Genomic DNA, 26,441 nt, shown 5'->3' with positions numbered 1-26,441 from the left:
TTAGCAAATCCAAAGGGGGGTTGCAATCCCCGTAACCCCCCCCCCCCCCCTCTAGATCCGCCACTGCGAGACATGGTACATCTTTCACTGAGTCTTTTACAAACGATCTTGCCTGTATGTATTTCTGTCTTATGAATTTGATTCATGATAATATAAGTTCCATTTTGTATTTAATCAGATATATAGCTATATCACCTTTAGCTAAAACCCGCGGTAGTCTCCTATTAAATATATCAACAGCTCTGTTTCGACACAATGTAATTAGCTTTTCGTCATACACGGTCGGAAATGAAAGTGAAAATTTCGAAATAGCACACTTTGAAATACCCGACAGATTACAAAAATGGGTGTATTCCAGTTCCACTACAGCAACGTTTTGTGAGCGATGACTACGCGCGTGCATTTCACTTTACACTGTTCTTACCAGGTTTGAAAGAAAACAGTTGTCTATCGCAAATGTAAACTATATTTTAACCAAATAAAGCATTAAAACTACTGCCGTTGAGAGATACCAATAAATGTACGAGCATCCAGTATCTGCTAGACTTTTTATGTGGTCAGGCAGATGAAATCTTTATATGGTAGGACCAAAATGCACAACAAAAGTAAGGCATAACGTAATAGTTTTTATTCTGGTCTAATAAAATAAAAGAATCAGACTTGATACAAAAGAGCGCTATCCAACACAAAATGTGTTTATCAATTAATTACAGAGAAAGTATATACATGTATTATTTAACCTGCACAACTATCGCGAATGGATATGACATCTGTATGATGTGCCATGAATAAAACAGTGTTAGGGCGATGGAACGGCATTTGAACCACCGACGCCGATCTTATAGTCTTCATGAATAAGGTAGTGATTTTACTATTTTTACCGCCCCGTACATACATACCCCGAAAAAGTGATTTTTTCTTGGTGTTGTGAACTAGAGGGTCCCTCTTGTCTAGAATTTTGGGGAGAAATTCAAGGTTTAATGAACCTGAGACCGTTGTTTTGAGCAAGAGGCATCGGACGGCGTGTACGTATACGTGCTATTCTCTCTAGTGAGGTTTACACATTCATAGTAAACTGCGAGTCGAGATGCAGAAATATTTCTATATCTAGAACTTCATACCCATGGAATTATATCTTAAATTGAAAACACAAATGCATTCCGTTATTTTGCAATAGATCGTTTGTAATACTTAGAAACCGTTTTCCCAAGTCAAAAAAAGTAGTCATGTGAATAAAAAAAAATCAAACTGAAATACAGCAGTCATATATGGTGTGGTAATTTGAATGTGTTTTGAATCGCGTGAAGAAGTTTTTACTTTTGTTTATGACTGTACCTTGAGAAATTTTGTTTCTCCTCCTTTGAGACAGTGACCAACACGCGGCATCAAGTAGATTTACATTTTAGACAAACATTAGATCTGAGACGGGCGATTTTAATGTAAGGAAAACATAAATTGTTGACAGCCCCACCTTACTACTTGTTGTTTTGTTTGCATCTTAATTTGCACTAAATATATAGATGCAATGTTTCACAATATGGCAACGTAACCACCGGACATGCAATAGTAAAATGAAATACATGTAGCGGTTGTGTGTGAAAATTCGCTGTTCACGCGTCGCATTTATTCAGTTTGTGTGCGTGAAATAGTAAAAGTTTACATAGACATGCATGCACCGGGGCATCCGCAAGTATTTGACATTGGGGAGGCGAACTGGATCGAAAACTAGCATGTTTTGGCTTAAATTCAAAATCCCACCTGAATCTTGATATAATTCTTTTCCTATTTTGCCAATATCTTCAGGACACCATAGCAACTGTTTAAATATATCATTTAAATAATTATTCTTTTTAAAATTTGTAGAACTTTACCAATAAACATGAATTTAGCTACAGTTCCGCATCTAACATGAATTATGACAGATCTACCATTGCTCCCCTCACAGACAGAATTGTATCTTGTGAAAAATCATATCTTTTTCGAGGATGCTGGCAAAAGAAGTGCATGAGATTTGGGCTGTATATTTGACATAGGGTACTGCAGGGAGTGGCAATCCGTATTCACTGTATTGGAAAATCACGTGCGGAAACGAAATGGCGAGTCCATTGTTGTCCTGTGACTTGGAAGTTCATTCTTCACATGCTTCATACAAATATCATGCACAACGAAAAAATCTTATACATAATGCTAGTACGTACTCTTACAAGTACAATATGCAAGAGCCCTACGATCCTTATGCATTGTCCCCCTTGTTTTCAGAACGTTCATTTCCCGCTATTTTTACATGCATAGTTATTTTTACATTAAACAAAATCTATTTAGTGACTTCCATGGCCGTGAATTAACCTTCAATTTGGAGGAGGCAGGAAATTCGGCGGGGGTCTGGGGGCCGCCCAGGCCCCCAGACGCTGAGCACATTTTGTGCACACTGAACACGTTTCGTGCAAAATCCTTGATTCTAGGGCCTTCTAAGATGTTACTTGACTAACTCATTCTAAAAGAAAGATTTGGAATGCTTTTTAAGGGAGGTATCATGTTCTTAGTTATTGGAAACAACATAAATTCTAATGAACTTTAAAAATTTTTTTTGGCTCAAAAGTTGGAGGAGGCAGCTGCCTCCTCCGCTTCCATGTAATTTACGGCCCTGGACTTCCCCTTTTCCCCCGGGATTTTGACCTTTAATTTTGGTGGCTTGTCGATAATATTAGCCAACTTCTCCGTAAGCCCCCCCCCCCCCCCCCCCCCCCCCCTGCGCTTTGTACTACGTGACTTTATGGTAAATCGTAAGCACTTTTTCTTATTATAAGCTGAAATCAAATTATTTGATATTCGTTATCGTTACATGTAATATATATAGATACTATTTACTACTTTAAATGGCGATATTAAATATACAATACTACACCTCTTGGGTTCTAGACATAAAACTTCCACTAAATAATTAGTAACTGTGTTATCATTATTTGACCTGAAATGTTTGTCTCAATTTGAATTAAAATGGTGGCTTATCAGAAATCTAATTTTACAACTCCATATAACATATCAGTATGTTTCGGAAAATAAATTGTTTCTTCCGATGAGTTCTTACGTGTGTGTACGGTACAAGTATACAGGATTGTGCATATATCTGTAAATGTGAGATAAATTAAATACTGTATGGATATAAATACATGTATATATTTAATCTAAAATTAAAGGTGCATCAAAACTAAGAACAATATGTACTACGATAATTAACAAATATCGGTACGATTCAGCATGGAAACCCGTACGTATTAACAAACACAGGTATTTGTACCCGTTCAGTACAATTAATGACATGTTATATCTAACTAGAATTCTTTTCGGACATATACAGAGTCTATGTTGGAACTGCCATGTGATTATTTATATAATTAATGCATCCAGAATGTAAACAAATACAACCAACAAACATATTATTTTTTTTACGTTGCCGCGATTTTGACGTTTCAAGTTCACGAACTTTGACGTCGTTTTCTGTGAATTGTGACGTCGAAAGATAAGGGCCCTTTTCTCATGACGCCAGTCAAATAAAAAATTCAGAGAATGGGGTTTGAGAAAAACAAAGAGTTCAAATGTTTAGCGCGAGATCAATGTTTGACAAGAAAACCATATTCACATATTTTTCACCAACACAACCCTCCCTCTCAACACTAAATGCGATGAATGTTGAAACTAATTGTGGAATGTGAAGATAACAAACAATTATCAATTTCGTAAATCCCGTAAGCAATGCAAAAAAGAGAGTTGAACAAAGACGGACACCTAGACACATCAGGGGTGGGATCTCGTGCGTAGGATGAGCAAACATCGCCTCTCGACCGATGTTTCATAAATCATGTCTGTGGTCTAATGTTTGATTGAATGCTAGATATGCCCTGTCTGTCATGTAATGCTTAATTATAAGTTAGATCCACCCTGTGTGTGATTTAACGTTTAATTGCTAGCTAAATCCACCGTGTGTGTGGTCTAATGTTTAATTGTTAGCTAAATCCACCGTGTGTGTGGTCTAATGTTTAATTGTTAGTTAAATCCACCGTGTGTGTGTGTGTGGTCTAATGTTTAATTGTTAGTTAAATCCACCCTGTGGGTGGTCTAATGTTTAATTGTTAGCTAAATCCACCGTGTGTGTGGTCTAATGTTTGATTGTTAGCTAAATCCACCGTGTGTGTGGTCTGATGTTTAATTGTTAGTTAAATCCACCCTGTGTGTGGTCTAATGTTTAATTGTTAGCTAAATCCACCGTGTGTGTGGTCTGATGTTTGATTGTTAGCTAAATCCACCGTGCGTGTGGTCTAATGTTTAATTGTTAGCTAAATTCACCGTGTGTGTGGTCTAATGTTTAATTGTTAGCTAAATCCACCGTGTGTGTGGTCTAATGTTTAATTGTTAGCTAAATCCACCGTGTGTGTGGTCTAATGTTTAATTATTAGTTAGATCCACCCTGTGTGTGGTCTTATGTTTAATTGTTAGCTAAATCCACCGTGTGTGTGATCTAATGTCTAATTATTAGCTAAATCCACTCTGTGTGTGGTCTGATGTTTAATTGTTAGCTAAATTCACCCTGTGTGTGATCTAATGTTTAATTGTTAGCTAAATCCACTCTGTGGGTGGTCTAATGTTTAATTATTAGCTAAATCCACCGTGTGTGTGGTCTAATGTTTGATTGTTAGCTAAATCCACCGTGTGTGTGGTCTGATGTCTAATTGTTAGTTAGATCCACCCTGTGTGTGGTCTAATGTTTAATTGTTAGCTAAATCCACCGTGTGTGTGATGTAATGTTTAATTGTTAGCTAAATCCACCGTGTGTGTGGTCTAATGTTTAATTGTTAGCTAAATCCACTGTGTGTGTTGTCTAATGTTTAATTATTAGTTAGATCCACCCTGTGTGTGGTCTTATGTTTAATTGTTAGCTAAATCCACCGTGTGTGTGATCTAATGTCTAATTATTAGCTAAATCCACTCTGTGTGTGGTCTAATGTTTAATTGTTAGCTAAATCCACCGTGTGTGTGATGTAATGTTTAATTGTTAGCTAAATCCACTCTGTGTGTGGTCTAATGTTTAATTGTTAGTTAAATCCACTCTGTGTGTGGTCTAATGTTTAATTGTTAGCTAAATCCACTCTGTGTGTGGTCTAATGTTTAATTGTTAGCTAAATCCACCATGTGTGTGGTATAATGTTGAATTATTAGCTAAATCCACTCTGTGTGTGGTCTAATGTTTAATTGTTAGCTAAATCCACCGTGTGTGTGATCTAATGTTTAATTGTTAGCTAAATCCACTCTAAGTGTGGTCTAATGTTTAATTGTTAGTTAAATCCACTCTGTGTGTGGTCTAATGTTTAATTGTTAGCTAAATCCACTCTGTGTGTGGTCTAATGTTTAATTGTTAGCTAAATCCACCATGTGTGTGGTCTAATGTTTAATTGTTAGCTAAATCCATCCTGTGTGTGGTGTAATGTTTAATTGTTAGTTAAATCCACCGTGTGTGTGGTCTAATGTTTAATTATTAGTTAGATCCACCCTATGTGTGGTCTAATGTTTAATTGTCAGGTAATTCCACCGTGTTTGTGATGTAATGTTTAATTGTTAGCTAAATCCACCGTGTGTGTGGTCTAATGTTTAATTATTAGTTAGATCCACCCTAAGTGTGGTCTAATGTTTAATTGTCAGGTAATTCCACCGTGTTTGTGATGTAATGTTTAATTGTTAGCTAAATCCACCGTGTGTGTGGTCTAATGTTTAATTGTTAGCTAAATCCACCATGTGTGTGGTCTAATGTTTAATTGTTAGCTAAATCCACCGTGTGTGTGGTCTAATGTTTAATTGTTAGCTAAATCCACCGTGTGTGTGGTCTAATGTTTAATTATTAGTTAGATCCACCCTATGTGTGGTCTAATGTTTAATTGTCAGGTAATTCCACCGTGTTTGTGATGTAATGTTTAATTGTTAGCTAAATCCACCGTGTGTGTGGTCTAATGTTTAATTGTTAGCTAAATCCACCGTGTGTGTGGTCTAATGTTTAATTATTAGTTAGATCCACCCTATGTGTGGTCTAATGTTTAATTGTCAGGTAATTCCACCGTGTTTGTGATGTAATGTTTAATTATCAGCTAAATCCACCCTGTGTGTGGTGTAATGTTTAATTATCAGCTTAATCCACCCTGTGTGTGGTCTAATGTTTAATTGTTCGCTAGAGTCATCCTGTGTGTGGTATAATGTTTAGTTGTAAGTTAGATCCGCCCTGTTAGTGGTCTAATGTTTAGTTGTAAATAAGGTCCGCCCGCTTAGTGGTCTAATATTTAGTTGTAAGCTGGACCTGCCTTGTCTTTTTTCTAATGTTTGATTGCAAGTTAGATCCGCCATGTATGTTGGCTAAGACCCGCACTGTTTGAAGTCTAATGTTTAATTATATGTTAGATCCACCTCATATGTTGTGTTATATTTAATTGTAAGTTTGATCCGCCCTGTCTGTGATTTACTGTTTATGATCTAACGTATCTATATGAAATGTGCATTTGAAAATATCACTGTTTTATTGAATCTAAACGACCCGTGTCTTTTAGGCAACGGCGAAGAAATGATCAGGGCTGTTTTCCTAATTGTAGATAATTGTTCCTTATGTGTCCATTGTGTGTAATACAAATCATGTGCTATCTATATGAAAAACACCATCATAGTGGATGTAAAGCTTTTATTGTAATAAAATCATAATTCTAGCGTCTCTCCGAAACTATACCACACATACAAAATGCTATTATAAAAAAAAACTTATCATAAATCCTAACATCTCTCAGAACTTATTTCACAAATACAAAATTATATTGCCAAAAACAAATAATTCTAATTTTCTCAGAAATTGTATCCCAAATACAAACTTTTATTGTAAGAAACTTATCATAATTACTAACGTCTATCAGAACTGATATCACACATATACAATTTTATTGCAACATATTTATAATTCTGATGTTTCTCAGAACCAATATCACAAATACAAAACTTCAATGTAATAAACTTATAGTTTTGATTTTTATCACACATACAAAATTTTATTGTAACAAACTTATTATATATTCTACCGTCTCTCAAATATCATATCAAAAATACAAATATTATAGTAAAAAAATTATGATATTTTCCTAGAAACTATATCACACATACACAATTTTATTGTAAGAAACTTGTAATTCTAAGGTTTCTCATAGGTTATATCACAAATGCAAAATTTTATGTAACAAACCCATAATTCTAACACCTTTCAGAAATTATATCACACAATACAACATTTTATTTTCACACATTTATAATTCTAACGTTTCTCAAATTATATCACAGAATCAAATTTTATTATATATATGAGAGCCGTTAGAATTATAAGTTTGTTATAATAAAATGTATTTGTAAAATAAGTTCTGAGAGACGTTAGAATATATGATATCCACGAGGGTCTCTACAGCCCAGCAGCTAAGTGCTTCGTTACTAGCTTGAAAATACGGATGTAAATTTAATTGCTGTTACAAAATTTAGAAATTCATTTCAAAATTAAGGATTATGTCCCTCACGCATAGCTCTTATCCTTAGACGAATTTGACTCCACAATTTTGGCACACTGTTTTCCCCTAAATAACTCTAAAACTTCATAGTTATTTCGGATTTCAAACATTTCGGTTGAGCATCAATGAAGAGACATTATTTGTCGAAATGCGCATCTAGTGCATCAAAATTGGTACCGTATGTCTGTTACATTATAACAAACTTTTTATAAATTATAACGTCTTTCATAACTTATATTACACATACTTATAGTAGTTATGATATTGATCACTGTTCGTTATCATCACCTTGCATACAATTTACTATAACAAACCTATAATTCTACCATCTCTCAGAAATTATATAACCAATACAAATATCATTTTAACAAAATTATGATTCTAATGTCTCTCTGAAATTATGTATCACAAAATGTTATTGTAAAATTCTTATCATATATTACAACGTCTCTCAGAACTTCTATCACAAATACAACGACATCGCACACTCACACACACACACCCACACCCACACACACACACACACACTCATCTCTATACACGTTCTATTTTACATTAAGATATGAAAGGTAAAGATAACGAACAATGATTAGTCTCATAACTCCTATAAGGAATACAGAACTATGGGTCTACCAGAGGTAGGAATAGGTGCCTAGTAGGAGTGAGGATCATGTGACGACTGCTAACATCCGCCGTGAGCTCCATATTTTAATCAGGAATATATATTAGATATATAGCTTTATGATAGTTGGTTGTTTATATATTGTTTAACGTTCAGCTCGAGAATTCACCATTGCTAGTGAAGGTGTGCTAATTTGACACAGTAAACTTTTAAGCAGGGGGGGGGGGTATCCTGACATGCTCGCTGAGATACGGGGACTTGATTCTGTAATATCACCTATGGACAGATTTCGACACCTGTCCATTGCAAGTGTTTAAATTTCATTCAATAGATAACGTAGGAATCCTTCATTATTTCTTTTCTGGTGCCTGTAGTTCTACACATTGATAACAGTATACTTGAGCATCACAGTGACACAGAAGTGAGAAAATATACCCAGTAGGTAGGAAACGAGATGACCACCTCCATTTCCTTCGGGCTGGGATCCTGTTTTTGCTGTTCCTGTGGAATATAATAGTAGTGTATATACAGTTCAATAACGAGATACTATATGTGTTTATATAGTAGAAGGCATAAGTAATATATATACCGTGAACTTGAACGTTCGTTAAACACACACACACACATACACACACACACACACACACACACACACACACACACACACACACACACACACACACATATATATATATATATATATATATATATATATATATTCATCAAAGTGGAATTTTGCGTATGTCGAGTTATTAACTTAATGTGAATTTCAGTGGTTGATAATGAAACAAAATATAAACATCTAAACCACAATATAACAAAACAAGCAGCAATATATATATCAACAAAATAAACCAAAAAAAAAAAAAAAAAAAAGAACAACAACAACAGGAGAACTAAAAAGACAGTGGAATAAAATAAAAGAAATAGATAAAATAAAGGCAAACACAATAGAACAAACCTAAACATCAATAAAAGAAAACTAAAAATCACACAACAAAGTAAATGATCGTAAAATGTTTCTTTTTCAACATTTCGTACCCTGTATAGTATTATCCACGTGAAGATCAACTTCAATACTCTGACCATCCATAGTACATAGGAAACCCGATCCTGGTTTGTATTCCCTAATGAAACCATGTATACCATTGGGGTGTCCTGAAATGGAATTCACGCTCTAAGTACCCCTCGCTACCCGTTACTCACGCTGACAACCGTCCATATGAGACAAACCGTCGCTAGTGAAGATAGCGAGGAATGTCCACGGCACAAAGTTATACCATTCAATCAAGTTATAGGTGAATACACAGTTACTGAAAGGTTGCTAAACGTTTTCAGAAACACGACGAAACGGTTAAAGAAATATGACTAAACGGTTTTAAGAAGGTGACTATAAAGTTACAGGAAGGTGACTGAACGGTTACAGAAAGGTAAATAAATTGTTACAGAAAGATGAATATACGGTTATAGGAAGGTAACGGAATGGTTACAGAAAGATGACTATACGGTTGCAGAAAGATGATTAAACGGTTACAGGAATATGACTGAATGGTTACAGGAAGGTGACAATAAGGTTACAGGAAGGTGACTGAACAGTTACAGAAATGTCACTAAACGTTTTCAGAAATATGACTAAAAGGTTATAGAAAGGTAAATAAATTGTTACAGAAAGATGAATATACGGTTACAGGAAGATGACTGAACGGTTACAGGAAGATGACTATACGGTTACAGAAATATGACTAAACGGTTACAGGAAGGTGACTATACGGTTCCAAAAATATTACTAAACGGTTACAGAAAGGTGACTATATGGTGACAGGAATATGACATAAGGTTACAGGAAGGTGACTGAACGGTTACAGGAATATGACTAAACAGTTCCAGAAAGATGACTAAACGGTTACGGGAAGGTGATTGAACGATTACAGGAATGTGACTATACGGTTACAGGAAGGTGACTATACGGTTACAGGAATGTGATTATACAGTTCCAGAAAAATGACTAAACGGTTACGGGAAGGTGATTGAACGGTTACAGGAAGGTGACTATACGGTTACAAAGATATGACTAACGGTTACAGAAAGATGACTGAATGGTAAAGTATCACCATTATTATCAGTATCATCATGGTATAATTAACATTATAGTATTGTCATTATTTCATTATAATATATCATATGTATATCGTAATCATATTATCATTTTAACATTGTCATCATAATATCGTCATTATTACATTATCATTATATCATTATGATATTAAAATCATAATCGTTTTATAAGCATATCATAATCATTAGATATAGTAATCATATGACTTTCAACTAGTTTAATAAAGAGGCATTAAGTTACATCTGACTTGGCAGTAGCAATTTCATAATAAAACAATGACTTCATTCTGACCTGATTACACTTTGATAATGAGACATATATATTATTACTACAGTAACTTCATCCGAAGAATCGGATCACGTCTCGTTGACAGGAACGGATCATCATATCACAAGAGACGCGAAGCGTCGAGTTTGATCTGATGATCCACACCTGTCAATGAGACGTGATCGAACTCTTCGGATCAAGTTACTGTAGTAATGATAGATTTATTATACAACCCATTATGCATTTTAAATCCACATTTATAAGATAACAAATGTAATCAAACTTATCCAAAATACAGACATACAGTGAAATTATATTTTGTGCACGAAGTTTTGTTTGTGAGGCGGTCAATATTTTTAACACAAAAAACACGTAACGGTGATGCATTGTGACGTCATTGTGACGTTATCAGTTTCAGATGATACTGATACGATATCAGAAAACCACAGTGTGGTGATCTGGAAAACAGGATCACACTCTGTGAAATTCAAAGAACGATACATTGATGGGTATATAATAAAATTACTTAGATCTGTCTTGATGATGACATTGACCTACTTCTGAGTTGATGCTGCCCGATCTTTAATGAGATGATGACCTACTTCTGACTTGATGTCAGTTTAAAAATGAGACAGTGACCTACGTCTGACTAATTGATGGATGATGTCAGTGGCCTACATTTGTCTTGATGATGACAGTGACCTATTTTTGACTTAATGTTGTCAGATTTTTAGTGAGATAATAACCTAATTCTGATTGGATGATGACAGTGAACTATTTCTGACTTGATGAGTTTCATAATGAGACATTGACCTACTTCTGATTTGATAACAGATTTGATGAGACAATGACCTACTTCTGATTTGATAGCAGAGTTTGAGAAGACAGTCACCTACTTCTGATTTGATAATATAGTTTGGTGAGATAGTGACCTACTTCTGATTTGATAACATAATTTGGTGAGATAGTGACCTACTTCTGATTTAATAACATAGTTTGGTGAGATAGTGACCTATTTCTGATTTGATAACAGAGTTTGATGAGGCAGTGACCTACTTCTGATTTGATAACAGAGTTTGATAAGACAGTCACCTACTTATGATTTGATACCAGAGTTTGATGAGGCAGTGACCTACTTCTGATTTGATAACAAAGTTTGATAAGATAGTGACCTATTTCTGATTTGATAACAGAGTTTGATGAGGCAGTGACCTACTTCTGATTTGATAACAGAGTTTGATGAGGCAGTGTCCAACTTCGGATTTGATAAGAGAGTTGATGAGACAGTGACCTACTTCTGATTTGATAACAAAGTTTGAAGAGACGGTGACTTACTTCTGATTTGATAACACACTTTTAATAGGCAGTGACTTAAATCTGACTTAATAATGCTGCTTACTTTAATACCCGGATAATGACTTATAATTGACTTCACTAGTTTGATCAATCTGACTTTTTGGTGATATTTAGCTGCATGACTTACCTTTGTATTGCGGATGGCATTGATTCCGATTTAGACAAGTAATTAAATGGTTGCCCGCACTGTTATCGACGATGCTGATCCCTTTTGACATATTGAAGAGGATGTGTTTACATTCGATGTTTACATGTGTGCCATTGTGGGTTCCATATGCAGTAAATCCCGACACTTGAAATAACAAATAGATTCATTATCAATATGTATCATTAAATTCTCATTATTATAGTATTAACATTATATTATCATAAATTTAATATAATAATTTTACTACATGATAGGTGAAGATGACGAATAGTGATTAATCTGATAACTCCTATAAGCAATACAAAATAGATAGTTAGGCAAACACGCACCCATTAACACATCAGGGGTGGGATCAGGCGCCTTGGAGAAGTAAGCATTCCCTGTTGACCGGTCACACCCGCCCCGAGCCGTGTATCTTAATAAGGTAAACGGAGTTATCCATATTCAAAATCAATGTACCAAGCAAGGCCTAATAATCGGTATGAAAAAAGTCAGAGAAAATATGACCCAATGATAAGCTGCATCGGCAAGCTAGGTCGTTATAACGTCCAAGTATCTCTATCGAATGTATCATAATATTACCACCATTGGTATTATCGTCCATATCATCGTTATAATCCCTTATAATACTATCTTTGTGTTCATATCATTCTTATATCATCATAGAGTTATTATAATTATGAGATTGATCACTGTTCATTATCTTCACCTTTCTTATTAATACCATTATCATTGTGTCATTATCAATATATGATCAAAAAACCCGCATCATATCATAATCATTATGTTATCATCATCATAGCACTTTCATTATTATATCACCATTGCATTTAGAGAAGATTTTGAACAAGTGATTATGGCATGTGGAATTTATGAAATTAGTTACTGGATTTCGTATTTCTTGAGCCTTGATTCTATTCATCACACATCTATCATTAAGCGCACATTCTAATTTACTGTCTATTTCACAACAGAAATTTGGTCTTTCAATTCGCTTGTAAGGGCGTTGCTACGTCACGATATGAATAAACTGGAAAATTATTTCATTGCATAATTTCAAATATTTCGGTTGAGCATCACTGAAGAAACATTACTTATCGAAATGCGCATCTGGTGTATCAAAATTGGTACTGTATAAGTTTTAAATTATGACCCCTGGGTCGAGGCCTCAACTGGTGGACTGTTAGTCCCCAAGGATTTCTACAGTCCAGTAGCTAAGTGCTTCGTTACTAACTTGAAAATACGGATGTATATTTAATTGCTGTGTTGAATTTAGAAATTAATTTCCAAATTAAGGATTATCTCCCCCATGCATAGCTCTTATTCTTAAACGAATATGACTCCACTTTTTTGGCACTCTGTTTTCCCCTAAAATAGCTCTAGCAAGTTTATTGTTATTTGAATTTCAAACATTTCGGCTGAGCATCACTGAAAAGACATTATTTGTCAAAATGCTCATCTGGTGCATCAAAATTGGTACCGTATAAACTTTACATAATTATGAACCTGTGCTACGAGTTCATATCGTTATGAACCTGGGAACAGTACTGTTGTATGACAAATAGTATTATGATATGATTACAATTACCATTGTCATATTTTCATTACAATATTTTCATGTCATTGCCTTCATTATGATATTACCATTAAAGTAATACGAACTCATCACTGTAGTAGCATGTTTATATCATTGTAATTTTCTGTATTGTCATTACCTTATACAATTATCAATAATATCGTAATTAGCAACCAGTGTATACTCTTATTATTATTCTTATCAGTATTGTTTATCGCCATCGGCATCTTGATTCTGTTCGTAAGAGACCACTGAACGGGGCGGTCCGTCACCTTTCACGAGAAGATAGATCTTCATATTCCAGTAAGAATATGTACGTTTATATACTTAGTATCTGATAATTCAGTATCCAATCGTTAGAATCATGTAGATATTATACTTACGGCATGGGTACAAACGAAGGCTTTCCGAAAACTGCGTTCCGTTGTCACACGTGTAATTTATCCACTGTAATTTTCCAGCATGCCATGAATGATCAAACGTGAAGTTATATTCGAGTACTCCATTAATTCTATCATGCCTTCCAGAATGACAATGTACGTCACCTTTCAACATCTTTGAACATTGGACAAATAAGTCTTCAGATGTTTCATTTGTGACTGTAGCATTGTGGATGTCACATCTTAAGGCAACACGCACTGGCTTACTGTCCTTATGGCAGAAACCTTTATTCAACTCTTCTAGGTTTACGACTTCAGAAATGATCCCTGCGTTAAAAATTGAATAATAAACAATTTGTGTTTTCAATTATATTCTCTAACGTATTTTATGTTTTGTCAAAAATGTCCCAGTAATACTTTGTAATTTTAGCTTCCAGATATTTTGGATGGTAAGAAAACCATGCAAGTTTTAAAAGGAGTTTTGAATCGTGGTAGGCTGCTGACAATTTAAATTGATGTCACAGGGGTTTCAACAGTATCGAATGAAGTCAACATATCACAAATTCTATAGTCGTTCTAATGATCTAGTTTGTCAATGTAATCTATCATTTGGTTAACTTCCGTCTGACATGTTTCATACCGATTGTTATGCTGTTCATGGTGCACGTATCTTGACTACGGATTACTCTGTTTACCTGATAAAGGCATATGGCTCAGGGTGGATGTGTCAGGTCGACAGGGGACGCTTACTCCTTCTAGGCACCTGATCCCACCTCTGGTATATCCAGGGACCCGTATTTCCCGACATTCCTATTTTGTGTTCCTTATGTGAGTTATGAAATATAGCTCTATTCGTTATCATCGCCTATCACTTACAATATAACCCATACTTTGACAGAGGTCATTCTGCTGTAGTTACCACAAGGCATCATAACAGGGAAAGTATATCTGAACAATTCAATGGATCACTGGGTGATTTCCTCGTAATGTATCCATACATGTGCCCGGTTCTATTTGATTCATTTCACCTGTCTTGATGCATAACACTGCCTGACGTGTTTTATAACACTTAAACCGTTATTTACATACTGATTTTGGCCTCATCAAGGGGCAGATTAATAGGGGACGCGTACTCTTCTTAGGTACCTGCTCACATATCTGGCATGTCGAGGGCTTTGTTTTTGTCCTAATCTTCTTTGTATTCTTAAAAAAAACCACACGATATTGGTCACTGTATTTGATTCAAGATATCATATTCCTTATTGGCTTCCTAAAATTCTTCAATGCATTACTCAATAATTCATTTACAGTGTTTTGATAAATGGAATCGTTTTAATCATAAATACAAAGTCGAATTTTTTAAACTTGAAACATTTAACATCTATGTCGATGAACAAGTGAGAAAGCTGAACCATGTTAAACTGAGCAGATCGGAAAAAAATAACTGTAAGGAAGACAATATCATAATATTTATATTCAAAAATACACTAGCTGACGCTAATACACGGCAAACATTGGGATGTGTCCCGCATTCAGAATTTTAACACTTGTGTTAGGGATGCGACCAATGAAAGGTTAAGATAACGAACAGTGATCAATCTCACAACTAATATAAGCAATGCAAAATAGAGTAGGGTAATCACGGACCCCTGGACACACCACAGATGGGATCGGGTGTGTAAGAGGAGTAAGCACTCCCTGTCGACCTGCCACATCTGCCTTGAGGTCTATATATTGATCAGGTAAACGGAATTATTCGTTGTCAAGACCAATAAGCCAAGTATTGTCTAACAACTGATGTATAACACGTCATACAGCATTATGTATAACTACAGGTCAGATAAATCAAATAGAACTGATTGGAGAACTGGGCACATATAAAGCTATATCTCTTTGATTGGTATCGCGTTTTCCTGTTGTATCATTTTGAAGCTACAATTTGTATTTAGTTCTTATAACGGATACTCCGATTTACAATGTTCAAAGCTTTTATGACATATGTGAAAGTAGATCAGTTTAAGTGACAGTCGTAGCATGTTTCAAAGGAGGGATACTCAATCGGAGAAGTTAAAAGTTGACTTATCAAATATTATCAACTAACATTAACAATGTTTGCCCCATTTTCAAAATCCAAATGGACGGGGAGGGTGGGGGTAAGGGAAATGTCAAGACTAAATTAACTCAAACCGCCAAACTTTCGATTACTATGTAGCATAGGTTCCATTGAAAATTACAAACGTACATTCTTAATATTCACTAATAATAGTGAGGGAGCAGTAGTCCCCCCCCCCAACATGTAACTATTTGTATATGAAAATAACAGATTTTCATCATTGTTAAATAAATGAGATATGGGAATCCTGTCCTCTAACTCTACCTGTCTGAGCTTGAATGAAGACAAAATGTAATAGTGTATGTACTGAACTAAATACTAATGTATGATACATTAATGAATGAAACGAAAGCTTAAAAACGATGCATGTTCGGCGGGGTAGCATGTCGACCCCGACTAAAATCATAACAATGATCAACCACAACTAGAATTATCACACAGAAACCACGTGTTTAAAGACGAGCGTACAATGTCCAGTGTGAAAAACATACAATAGCAAATATTCTATATCATTTTGATATTAATAATATATAAGTACACTTATAATAAAGCTGTACAAGATCTCTACATATAATGAGACTGACGATAAACCTGTACCAGATCTCTACAGATAGTAACACTGACAATAAAGCTGTACCAGATCTCTACAGATAGTAGCAATTACGATAAAACTGTACCAGATCTCTACAAATAGTGTCACTGACGATAAAGCTGTACCAGATCTCTACAGATAGTGACACTGATAATAAAGCTGTACCAGATCTCTACAGATAGTGACACTGATGATAAAGCTGTACCAGATCTCTACAGATAGTAGAAATTACGATAAAACTGTACCAGATCTCTATTATACAACCTGTACAAGATCTCTACAGATAGTGACACTGATGATAAAGCTGTACCAGATATCTACAGATAGTGACACTGATGATAAACCTGTACCAGATCTCTACAGATAGTGACACTGATGATAAAGCTGTCCCAGATTTCTACAGATAGTGACACTGATGATAAACCTGTACCAGATTTCTACAGATAGTGACACTGATGATAAAGCTGTACCAGATTTCTACAGATAGTAGCAATTACGATAAAACTGTACCAGATCTCTATCATACACATAGTGACACTGATGATAAAGCTGTACCAGATCTCTACAGATAGTAGAAATTACGATAAAACTGTACCAGATCTCTATTATACAACCTGTACAAGATCTCTACAGATAGTGACACTGATGGTAAAGCTGTACCATATCTCTACAGATAGTGCCACTGACGATAAACCTGTACCATATCTCTACAGATAGTGCCACTGACGATAAACCTGTACCATATCTCTACAGATAGTGACACTGATGATAAACCTGTACCAGATCTCTACAGATAGTAACACTGATGATGACATGGTACATATTTTCATTCCCGACACAAGTTTAAAAGTCAAAACACGGAGATTACAATCAGGACATAGTACTGAACGTCAGTGTGACGTCATATTACCAACTCTCAGTGTGACAGCAGTCATACTATCGACTCTCAGTGTGACGTCATTTTAATGACTCTCAATGTGACATCATACTAACGGCTCTCATTGTGAGGTTATACCAACGGCTCTCAGTGTGACGTCATACTTTCAACTCTCAGTGTGACGTAGTCATAGTATCGACTATCAGTGTGATATAGTCATACTACCTACTCTCAGTGTGACGCCATACTACCTACTCTCAGTGTGACGTCATACTACATACTCTCAGTGTGACGACAGTTTCTGCAATCACAGATGCCAAAAGAATCCTAAAATTGAGGAAAATGTATAATATAAGGGGAAAAGAATGAGGGAATGATATTTAAAAAGAGGCCCGTGGGCCACATCGCTCACCTGAGTCACCTTGGCCCATATCTGAAGACTTTCCATATATATTTGCATGTAAAACCTTAGACCCTAGTGTGGCCCCAACCTACCCCTTGAGGTCATGATTTTTATAAACTTGAATCTGCACTATGCCAGAAATCTTTCATGTAAATATCAACTTCTTTCGCCCAATGGTTCTTTACAAGAAAATTTTTGAACACTTTCCCTATATATTTCTATCTATTTACATTTGCAACTGTTTTCTCCTACATAACACTATTATGAGCAATACGTATTTATTTCTGGATAAATCTACTATGGGGTCAACAGAGCTGTGCGTATGAACATTTGTTAAAAGTAGGTAACAGGTACTACTTTTACTAAGGCAATACACATCTAGCAATCGCTCTCACTTACTACAGAAATCTTTCAATAGATGAAATCAACACCACAAATTGTATTTACGGTTTTATTTGTATTCCAAGCAGTGGACTTTCATCAATAATTGATAAAAGCATAACTGTAAACAATGTCTTTAGTTACTAGCCTACTAGGCCTAATGTATGTCTAAAATTTCGTCTGCTACAACTTCACCTTGGTCATCGGTGATGCGGAATTGTACCTACTGCTAGACGATGACATTAGGCTTTAGCAAAAAGGTCGTTCACAGGATGTATGGCCGATAAGTCGTCAAAGTGCATTAAAACCTACACACCACACTGCTTCCGTGCCACAGCAGCCATAGTGCTTGATGTCGGTTTCCAAGTTTATGTCGGAACATCGAAGCGAGGCGTCGTTAAAAACCTATTACAAAAAATTATCGAGTCAAAAGAAGCGTTCAGTGAGCTCATGTTTATCAACAATTACATATCCAAATCCAAACCGTCCCTTACCTTCGTGCAGTTCCACATTCTCTGCGATGTTCAGTTCTTTCCGGAGATTCATCGATCATCTGAGCTGCGTCCTCTGTCGAGCTGTCCTGTCTATAAATAATGTGCCTACACCTGACGACTGCCGCCCTGTTCTTCATGTTCCTCCATCTCAGTCTTCTGTTAACTCCGTAATATCCACAGAATATCTTTCAAAGTCGGTCCTCAGCGTCTTCACTTTTCAAAAGTCAAAGCGCATCACAACTCTAAGTGTAACACTGCGCATCCCCGTTTAAATCATAATTCCCCCACCCTCTAAAATTAGACACATGGAAGAGTTTTCCATTATATACTCCCGAGTTAATGTATAAGTATATGTTGATATACTTGCTTTCTAGCGTCTTAATAATTAAAACAGTTCTTCAGTTTATAGAACTTTGTTTTGTGTTGTCGTCATTTTGAACATCTATGACGCTTCGTTGTGGACGTCAACAATTTGAAATGTATGGAAACGTGTTGTTAAGATAATTCAGCAATGTTACCGACCAAATATGTAAATATAAGTAATAAGGTATCATTTTAAAATGTTTATCGGGATATAAATACGGGTTGGTACATGATCAAATTTTCCATAAAACCCTTCGGGCTTTATGGAATTTGATCACGTGACCAACCCGTATTTATATCCCGATACATATTTTTAAATGATACCTTATTTCTTAAGTAAAACTTTGATCCCTTATTGTTATCCCAACCTAAGCCCGGGAACCATGATTTGAACAAACTTGAATTAGCACTGTGTCAGAAAGCTTTCATGCAAATCTCAGCTTTCCTTGCTTAGTGGTTCTTGATAAGACTTTTAAAGAGCGTCCCTCTATATTTGTATATACAACGGTGATCCCTTATTGTGGCCACACCATACCGGAGGATCGATTTGAACAAATTTAAATCTGCTCTATATTAGGAAGCTTTCATGTAAATATCAGCTTTTTCTGGCTCTGTGGTTCTTGACAAGATTTTTAAAAAGATTGTCCCTCTATAGTTGTATGTAAAACTTTGATCCCCTATCGTGGCCCCATCCAACCACCGGGGCCCATACTTTGAACAAACTTGATTTTGTATTATGCTTTCATGTAAATCTAAGGTTTTCTAACTCATTGGTTCTTGAGAATAATATGCTTAAAGATTGTTCCTATATATTTCTATCTAAAACTTTGATCCCTTATTGTGGCCCAACTTAACCCCGGGAGCATGTTTTGAACAAACTTGAATCAACACTGTGTTAGAGAGTTTTCATGTAAATCGCAGCTCTTCTGGCTCATTGGTTCTTGAGAAGATTTTTTAAAAGATTTTCTCCATATTTGTATGCAAAACATTGACCCCCCTCCCCTTGCGGCTCCATCCTAACCCCGGGGCCATGATTTGAACAAACGTAAATATGCACTATGTTAGGAATCTTTCATGTAAATATCAGCTTTTGTAACTCAGTGCTTCTTGAGAACATTTTTTTAAAGATTTTCCCTATATTTGTATCAAAATTTTGATCCCCTTTCTGACTCCATTAAACCCCAGGTGGCCTTGACTTTGATAAATTGAAATATGCACTATGTCAAAAAGCTTTCATTAAATATCAGCTTTACTGGCTCAGCGATTCTTGAAAACAAGATTTTTAACGATCTTTCCTATATATTTGTATGTAAAACATTGATCCCTTATTATGGTCCCATCACCCCCCCCCCCCTACGGGGGAGGGGGGGGGGCATGATTTGAACAAACTTAAACCTGCACTATGTTAGGAAGCTTTCATGTAATATCAGCTTTTCTGGCTCAGTTGTTCTTGAAAATAATATTTTTAAATGATCCCACCCTCATTTTTGCATGTTTGTGGTTATCTCCCCTTTTAAAAGGACATTACCCATCATTTGAAAAAAAAACAACTTAAATGCCCTTCACCAAAGGATGCTTTTGGCTAAGTTTGGTTGAAATTGGTCCAGTGGTTCTGGAGAAGAAGTTGAAAATATGAAAATTTTACAGACGGACAGACGGACGGACGGACAGGCGACGGACAACGGGCGATCAGAAAAGCTCACTTGAGCTTTCAGCTAATAAGATGAAGTTATTCAAGATAATATAAAGCGAAACGGACAATTTCAGCATACACCATAAATATGAGCTATTGATAGAAATAAATAATTTTATTCCCCGGTAAATAAATTCACAGAGCCAACAGAACGGGAACAGAGACACATTGCATTTAGATAATCATTTACATAAAATAAATTAATCAAGCAGTAATACCCCCGTGATGGTAGTAAGTTTGTCACCATAAACTATATTTAATGAAAATTGTTCTGCATTACATATTTCAGTAATAATAATAGTATTTAATTATTTCAAACATTTTCTTCAACTTCAAAACAGGAACATGAATATATAATTTTGATGATTAAATAATTATTGTCTTGCAAAACAAGAACTTTATATTTGTTTGCACTAAAAGTGATTATCTTACCTAGACTTGTTAGGTGTTTCTTCTTTGTGTACAAAATAATTGTGTTAATTAGTCATCTATTTATTCGCGTGTCATTGAGAGAGTTTTAAAGGGAATTAGTTTGACATCACTTTTACGGCTAATGCCCCTTAAAGTGCATATCAAAATATTATGCCTCTGGTAATCTAGGGGTTTAAAGTATAAACAATCTGGAAGCTCGTATCTAAAGTATTCGTCAATAGTAACGATCAGTCAGGTTTGAGATAAAGGTAGTTCGTGTATTTTCCCACATTTTCACGATATTGTATACAAATAATACACACGCTTAGACTGTTCCGCGATATATTACAATAGTGTTAAATTCTAAAAATATACTGGTTCTCATTTCAAATGTGCTAAGTAGGTCAAAATGACACGCTCTTCTACTGTTTACAAGACAGAGCACCGGTTTTAAATAATGTTTGATTTTAAAACAGCGGACAAAATCAGTTTATCTAATATCGTATTACAGGTGAGTCATCGTTTAAAGCACTACATCATAATGCGTTCGTGTACACCAAGTCAGTGTAAATTGTATAGATGAAGTAATTGTGTGAGAATCTTGGAGACCGCTTCTCATGAAATCTGTTTTACAAACAACAGGGTCAGGACACTGCCAAGGATCAGGCGAATAAGATGCACGGGGTTGTGATTTGTTAAGTCTACCGGAATGTTATAATACAAGAGAAGCTCGGAACACAGAGATTTTAAGTCTTCTTTTTATAATTGAATCATTTATTTGAAAGTATACATAATGTCAGTTGGGATAAAATATCCTCGGAATAGTCCGCATAATTGTCATCAACGGTACCATGGGCCTACTGGATTGAATAATATTTTATCATCATTATCATTCTATGTAAGAAATGTACATAATTTATATAGAATACATAATATCACTATATGTATAATAATATATATCAAAAATTGTTTACAACTATTTTTTTCAAAATGATAGAAATAACACATTCAACGTTGAAATGGAATATAATAGCATACACATTGGCGAAGGAATAAAGTATACACAATGTATTTCAAAGAAATTTTAAAAGTCAGCATTTCGCAAATTCCTTGGTCAATATAATTATTTGATTAAAAAAAAAGATACAATCTTCCGTAAAAAGAAAATGCTGTCTCGTGAATTATTTACCTAGTATTAAGCCGTTCTACATATCAATTTTCGTTACAGATTACAGCGTTAAATATCTGATCAAGAGTTCACGGCGGAGTTATCTTCTGCCCCCACCTTTAATACAGGTGTCAGTATTAGTACTCTTGGTAAGAATTGTGCAATCGGAACTGCTCGATACATTGCAACGTAGTGCAAGATGCCGTGACGTCATAAAACTTTAACAATGCATCAATTTCTCTCATCGACTGCGCAAGACATTCAAGGAGTTCCGGTTGGGAATTCTGAGACTGATCCCTGTTCGTATAACTAATGTAACTACACTGCATTGACATGAATTTAAATCTACATAAATATCGAAATGGACATTTATTGTCAGCAGAAAGCACGTCTTTCGTCTCAGGAGTTATTTATGTCCAATCAAAAATGATATCGAAACCAATCATGCTTGTGTAAATAGTTCCATATCGAGTGATTAAGTGACTTAATCAGTAGCTGAATTGAAAACCAAGTAGCTGTACATTTCTGAGTCATAGTATAATCGAAAAAAGTTCTTGTTTTCCTGCGTGTTGCAAGTCTAGAAATTGTATTGTATTGTTTATTGGCTTTAAGCCTTACGGCTCATCAGCATAATACATATTCAATTACAAAGTATAAATAAAAAAGATGTATACAGTATGAAAAGTGGAGTGGTTATTAGAGGATGGACATACATGAAGAGAGTTATAAGACAAGTTTACATAAAAAAGAAACCAACAAAAACCAGCATATACATTAGACGATAGTTTGGCTAGATCGTAAGCGTAAAGCACCTTTTAAAAATTTACCCAGATTACAGATTTGTTTTCTATTATGAATTAACATCAATTGTACCAGTTTAAACATAGAAGCATGCGACCAATAATATTTTTTATATATGCAGATCTGAGGTTTTTGTACAAAGGACATATTAAAATAAAATGATATTCGTCCTCAACTTCGTTCAAATTACAAAATTCTTGTCTTGCTGTGCCATTGTATCTACCTTGTTCAATTCTAAGCTGGTGAGCAGACAATCTAAATTTTGCTAAAAGATTAATAAGATTTTCCGGAATAGATTTTGTCAAGTAAAATTGAATGGTAACATTATCAATAAGGTGTCTATACAGAATACATTTGGGTGAATTAACAAAAAATTCATCTCGTGACTGCATGAAGTTGTCAGTTAAACGCTGTTTGAGACATTCTAGAAATAAAACTTCATTATTAACATAGTGGTTAAACCATACATCACCAAATCCTTTCGATAATAATAAATGCTTAACTTGGCAGCGCCAATTACAGTTCTTGTGATTGCAAATCAACATGTCATCATATATAGATTGAAGGATACAATTGTCGGTTTTGATAACTTTCAACCAATATTTGATAATTTTTATCATACGTAAATTATACATTGGCACACGACCAAGTTCCCCGTAAACCATATAATTTGGAGTGCACTTCTTTACATGTAAAATTCGCTTACAAAAGTCCACATGTACCTTTTCAACATCGTTACCTGGGTTAAAACCCCAAATTTCACTACCATAATTCAAAACACTTGAAACATAAGTATCAAATACATGAAGTTTTGTTACAATATTCAGTGACAGATTATCACAAATTCGAAGAATATGGTACCTATATTTTCTACCCTGCTCGGCGATAATACACTGAGACTTTAAAAATTTACCATTAAAATTTAAAGTAAGACCAAGATAATTAAAACTGTCAACAACTTCTAGTTCACTACCATTGTAAAACCGTTTGCTGGCGGCATTTATTTTCCCTCCGTTACGAAAGACAAGAACTTTTGTTTTTTGAATGTTAACTTTTAGGTCCCATTCGTTACAATAAACTGATAAAGTATTTAACATGTTTTGTAATCCTGTGGCTGATTCAGAAAAAAGTACAGTATCATCAGCGTACATTAGCAAAAACAGTGATATATCTTTAAAGTCAATTCCATCACATAAGCTATTAATAAATGCATTCTCAAAATCATTCACATAGAGAGAGAACAAAAAGGGGGACAACCCCTCACCTTGCATTAATCCGTTTGTACATGAGAAGAAGTTCGATAATTCGGATTGAAATCTAACACAGGATTTTAAGTTACTATATAGTGATTTGATGATTGTAAGTAATTTACCAGTGATGCCACAGCGTGATAATTTAAAAAATAACTTGTTTCGGTTGACATTATCGAAAGCCTTTTCATAATCAACAAAACAGCAAATTAACTTATTTTTGCGTGATAACGTTCTACTAATGACACTTTGCAATGCAAATATAGCGTCTGTAGTGCCAAAACCTGGTTTGAAACCAAACTGAGCATCTGACACAGAATTATTCCCGTAAGACCATTTTAACAACCTATCATTTAAAACAGAAGTAAATATTTTTGCTATATTATTTAGAAATAAACGCACCCGCTTTTCTATTTCAAAAACAAATCTCTCGAAATTTAAAGTTACCTTGAAACAACCACGAGATCTCGTCCTTTATTGCTGAAGTCAGATTGTGTGTCAAGCTATAAAGGCACACACACACACACAACCCTGGATCCGCCACCGAAAAACGCCGTATAGAATATTAGATATGTTACGAGGTCAAAATCTAAACGCCTTGACAGGTCATTGTAAAAGGCAGTTCGAACTTAATTTATCAGTATCGTCATCTGAACAAGAATTAAAAACGTACCTTGTAGTAGAGTGCACAACTGGAAAACTACGGCTACTTTGAAATCCATCTGTTGTTTACTAGTTCACATAAACAGTGATCAAACCAAAACCAAAAATATATCCATATTCATACACGAAATCCCACTCATGCTTCTATTTTCTGTCCTACATACTCTACGTCGACCGTCGTTAGTATGGACATATAAAATTTACCTGTAAACTCCACCCCTACTAACGTTATTGTTATTTAAATTTACACCACGTGGGTTTTTTGACCATTAAAAGGTTAGAGGTGAGGTCAAATTCCGCAGTGAAGGAAACCGGAAATAAATCTGCCAAAGCTATAGTCATTTTCTATATACTGTAATAGACATGTATCATCAATGCAAATTAGAAAATTCAATTAAGTACTGCCATACCAGCAATGATTGTGAAATAGTGAAAAGCTCAGGAAGTTAAAGTCATTTAAAGATTTAGATTGTAGTTTAACTGCCAGATATTTAGTCTTATTGTCGTGTCATGAGGGGGGGGGGGGTCTTTCTTCTTTTGTTGGGGGGGGGGGGGGCAACGGTAATAATTCCATTGTTTATAACATATGCAAATAAAGAAATTGGAGAGACTGCTTTCTTCCATTTTTCATTTATAGTGGTATTTTGGGTAAAGACAGAACTGCAAACATATATACATGTATTCATGGAGAATTTGTATAAAAATTTATCTTTGGTAGTAAGTTTCTAACACCTCCCCCCTCCGAATTAAGAAATCATGAATTTTTTTCGAACTTAGGAGAAAAGTTCCCCCTCCCCGATTTAGGATTTTGTAGAGTGGGCAAGTCACAGGACAAAACAATTTTTTTTCTCTTGTCAAGGATTTTTAACAAATCAAGTTATCTTCAGCATTGGTTACAAAAAGAGAATATTTTGCATTGAAAATAGAATTGGTGAAGAAAATGTGCGATTTCTCCCTTATAGTATAATTGCGACTCATATAAACTGCACAAAATAATATATCACATTATAAGTTAATCATCAATGTCACAGAAAAAATGAAATTGATGTTATTGTTAGATTCTATTACTACACTTCTATAGCATGCTATTTTTAGATTTATTCCTCTTTAAAGATATCTCATAAATTTTATAAGATATCTTATTAAACTTACAAGATATCTTCTAAAGTTTATGAAATATATTAATTGTA

General features: G+C 35.0%; 1 protein-coding gene across 1 annotated transcript; it reads right to left on the bottom strand.

The window, feature by feature from the left end:
- Positions 1-6,700: 6,700 nt before the first annotated feature.
- On the bottom strand, positions 6,701-25,475 carry LOC125661093 (uncharacterized). Its single transcript, XM_048892983.2, has 5 exons — positions 25,262-25,475; positions 14,046-14,369; positions 12,066-12,230; positions 9,241-9,357; positions 6,701-8,700 (listed from the first exon to the last, which is right to left on the bottom strand). The coding sequence occupies exons 1-5, from the start codon at positions 25,308-25,310 to the stop codon at positions 8,576-8,578; spliced, it is 780 nt and encodes a 259-aa protein (XP_048748940.2). The 5' UTR covers positions 25,311-25,475; the 3' UTR covers positions 6,701-8,575.
- Between the last annotated feature and the right edge of the window lie 966 nt (positions 25,476-26,441).

This window comes from Ostrea edulis, chromosome 8, assembly GCF_947568905.1.
Source record: "Ostrea edulis chromosome 8, xbOstEdul1.1, whole genome shotgun sequence".
NCBI classification, from domain to species: domain Eukaryota; kingdom Metazoa; phylum Mollusca; class Bivalvia; order Ostreida; family Ostreidae; genus Ostrea; species Ostrea edulis.
This window is presented reverse-complemented; position numbering and strand designations above follow the sequence as displayed.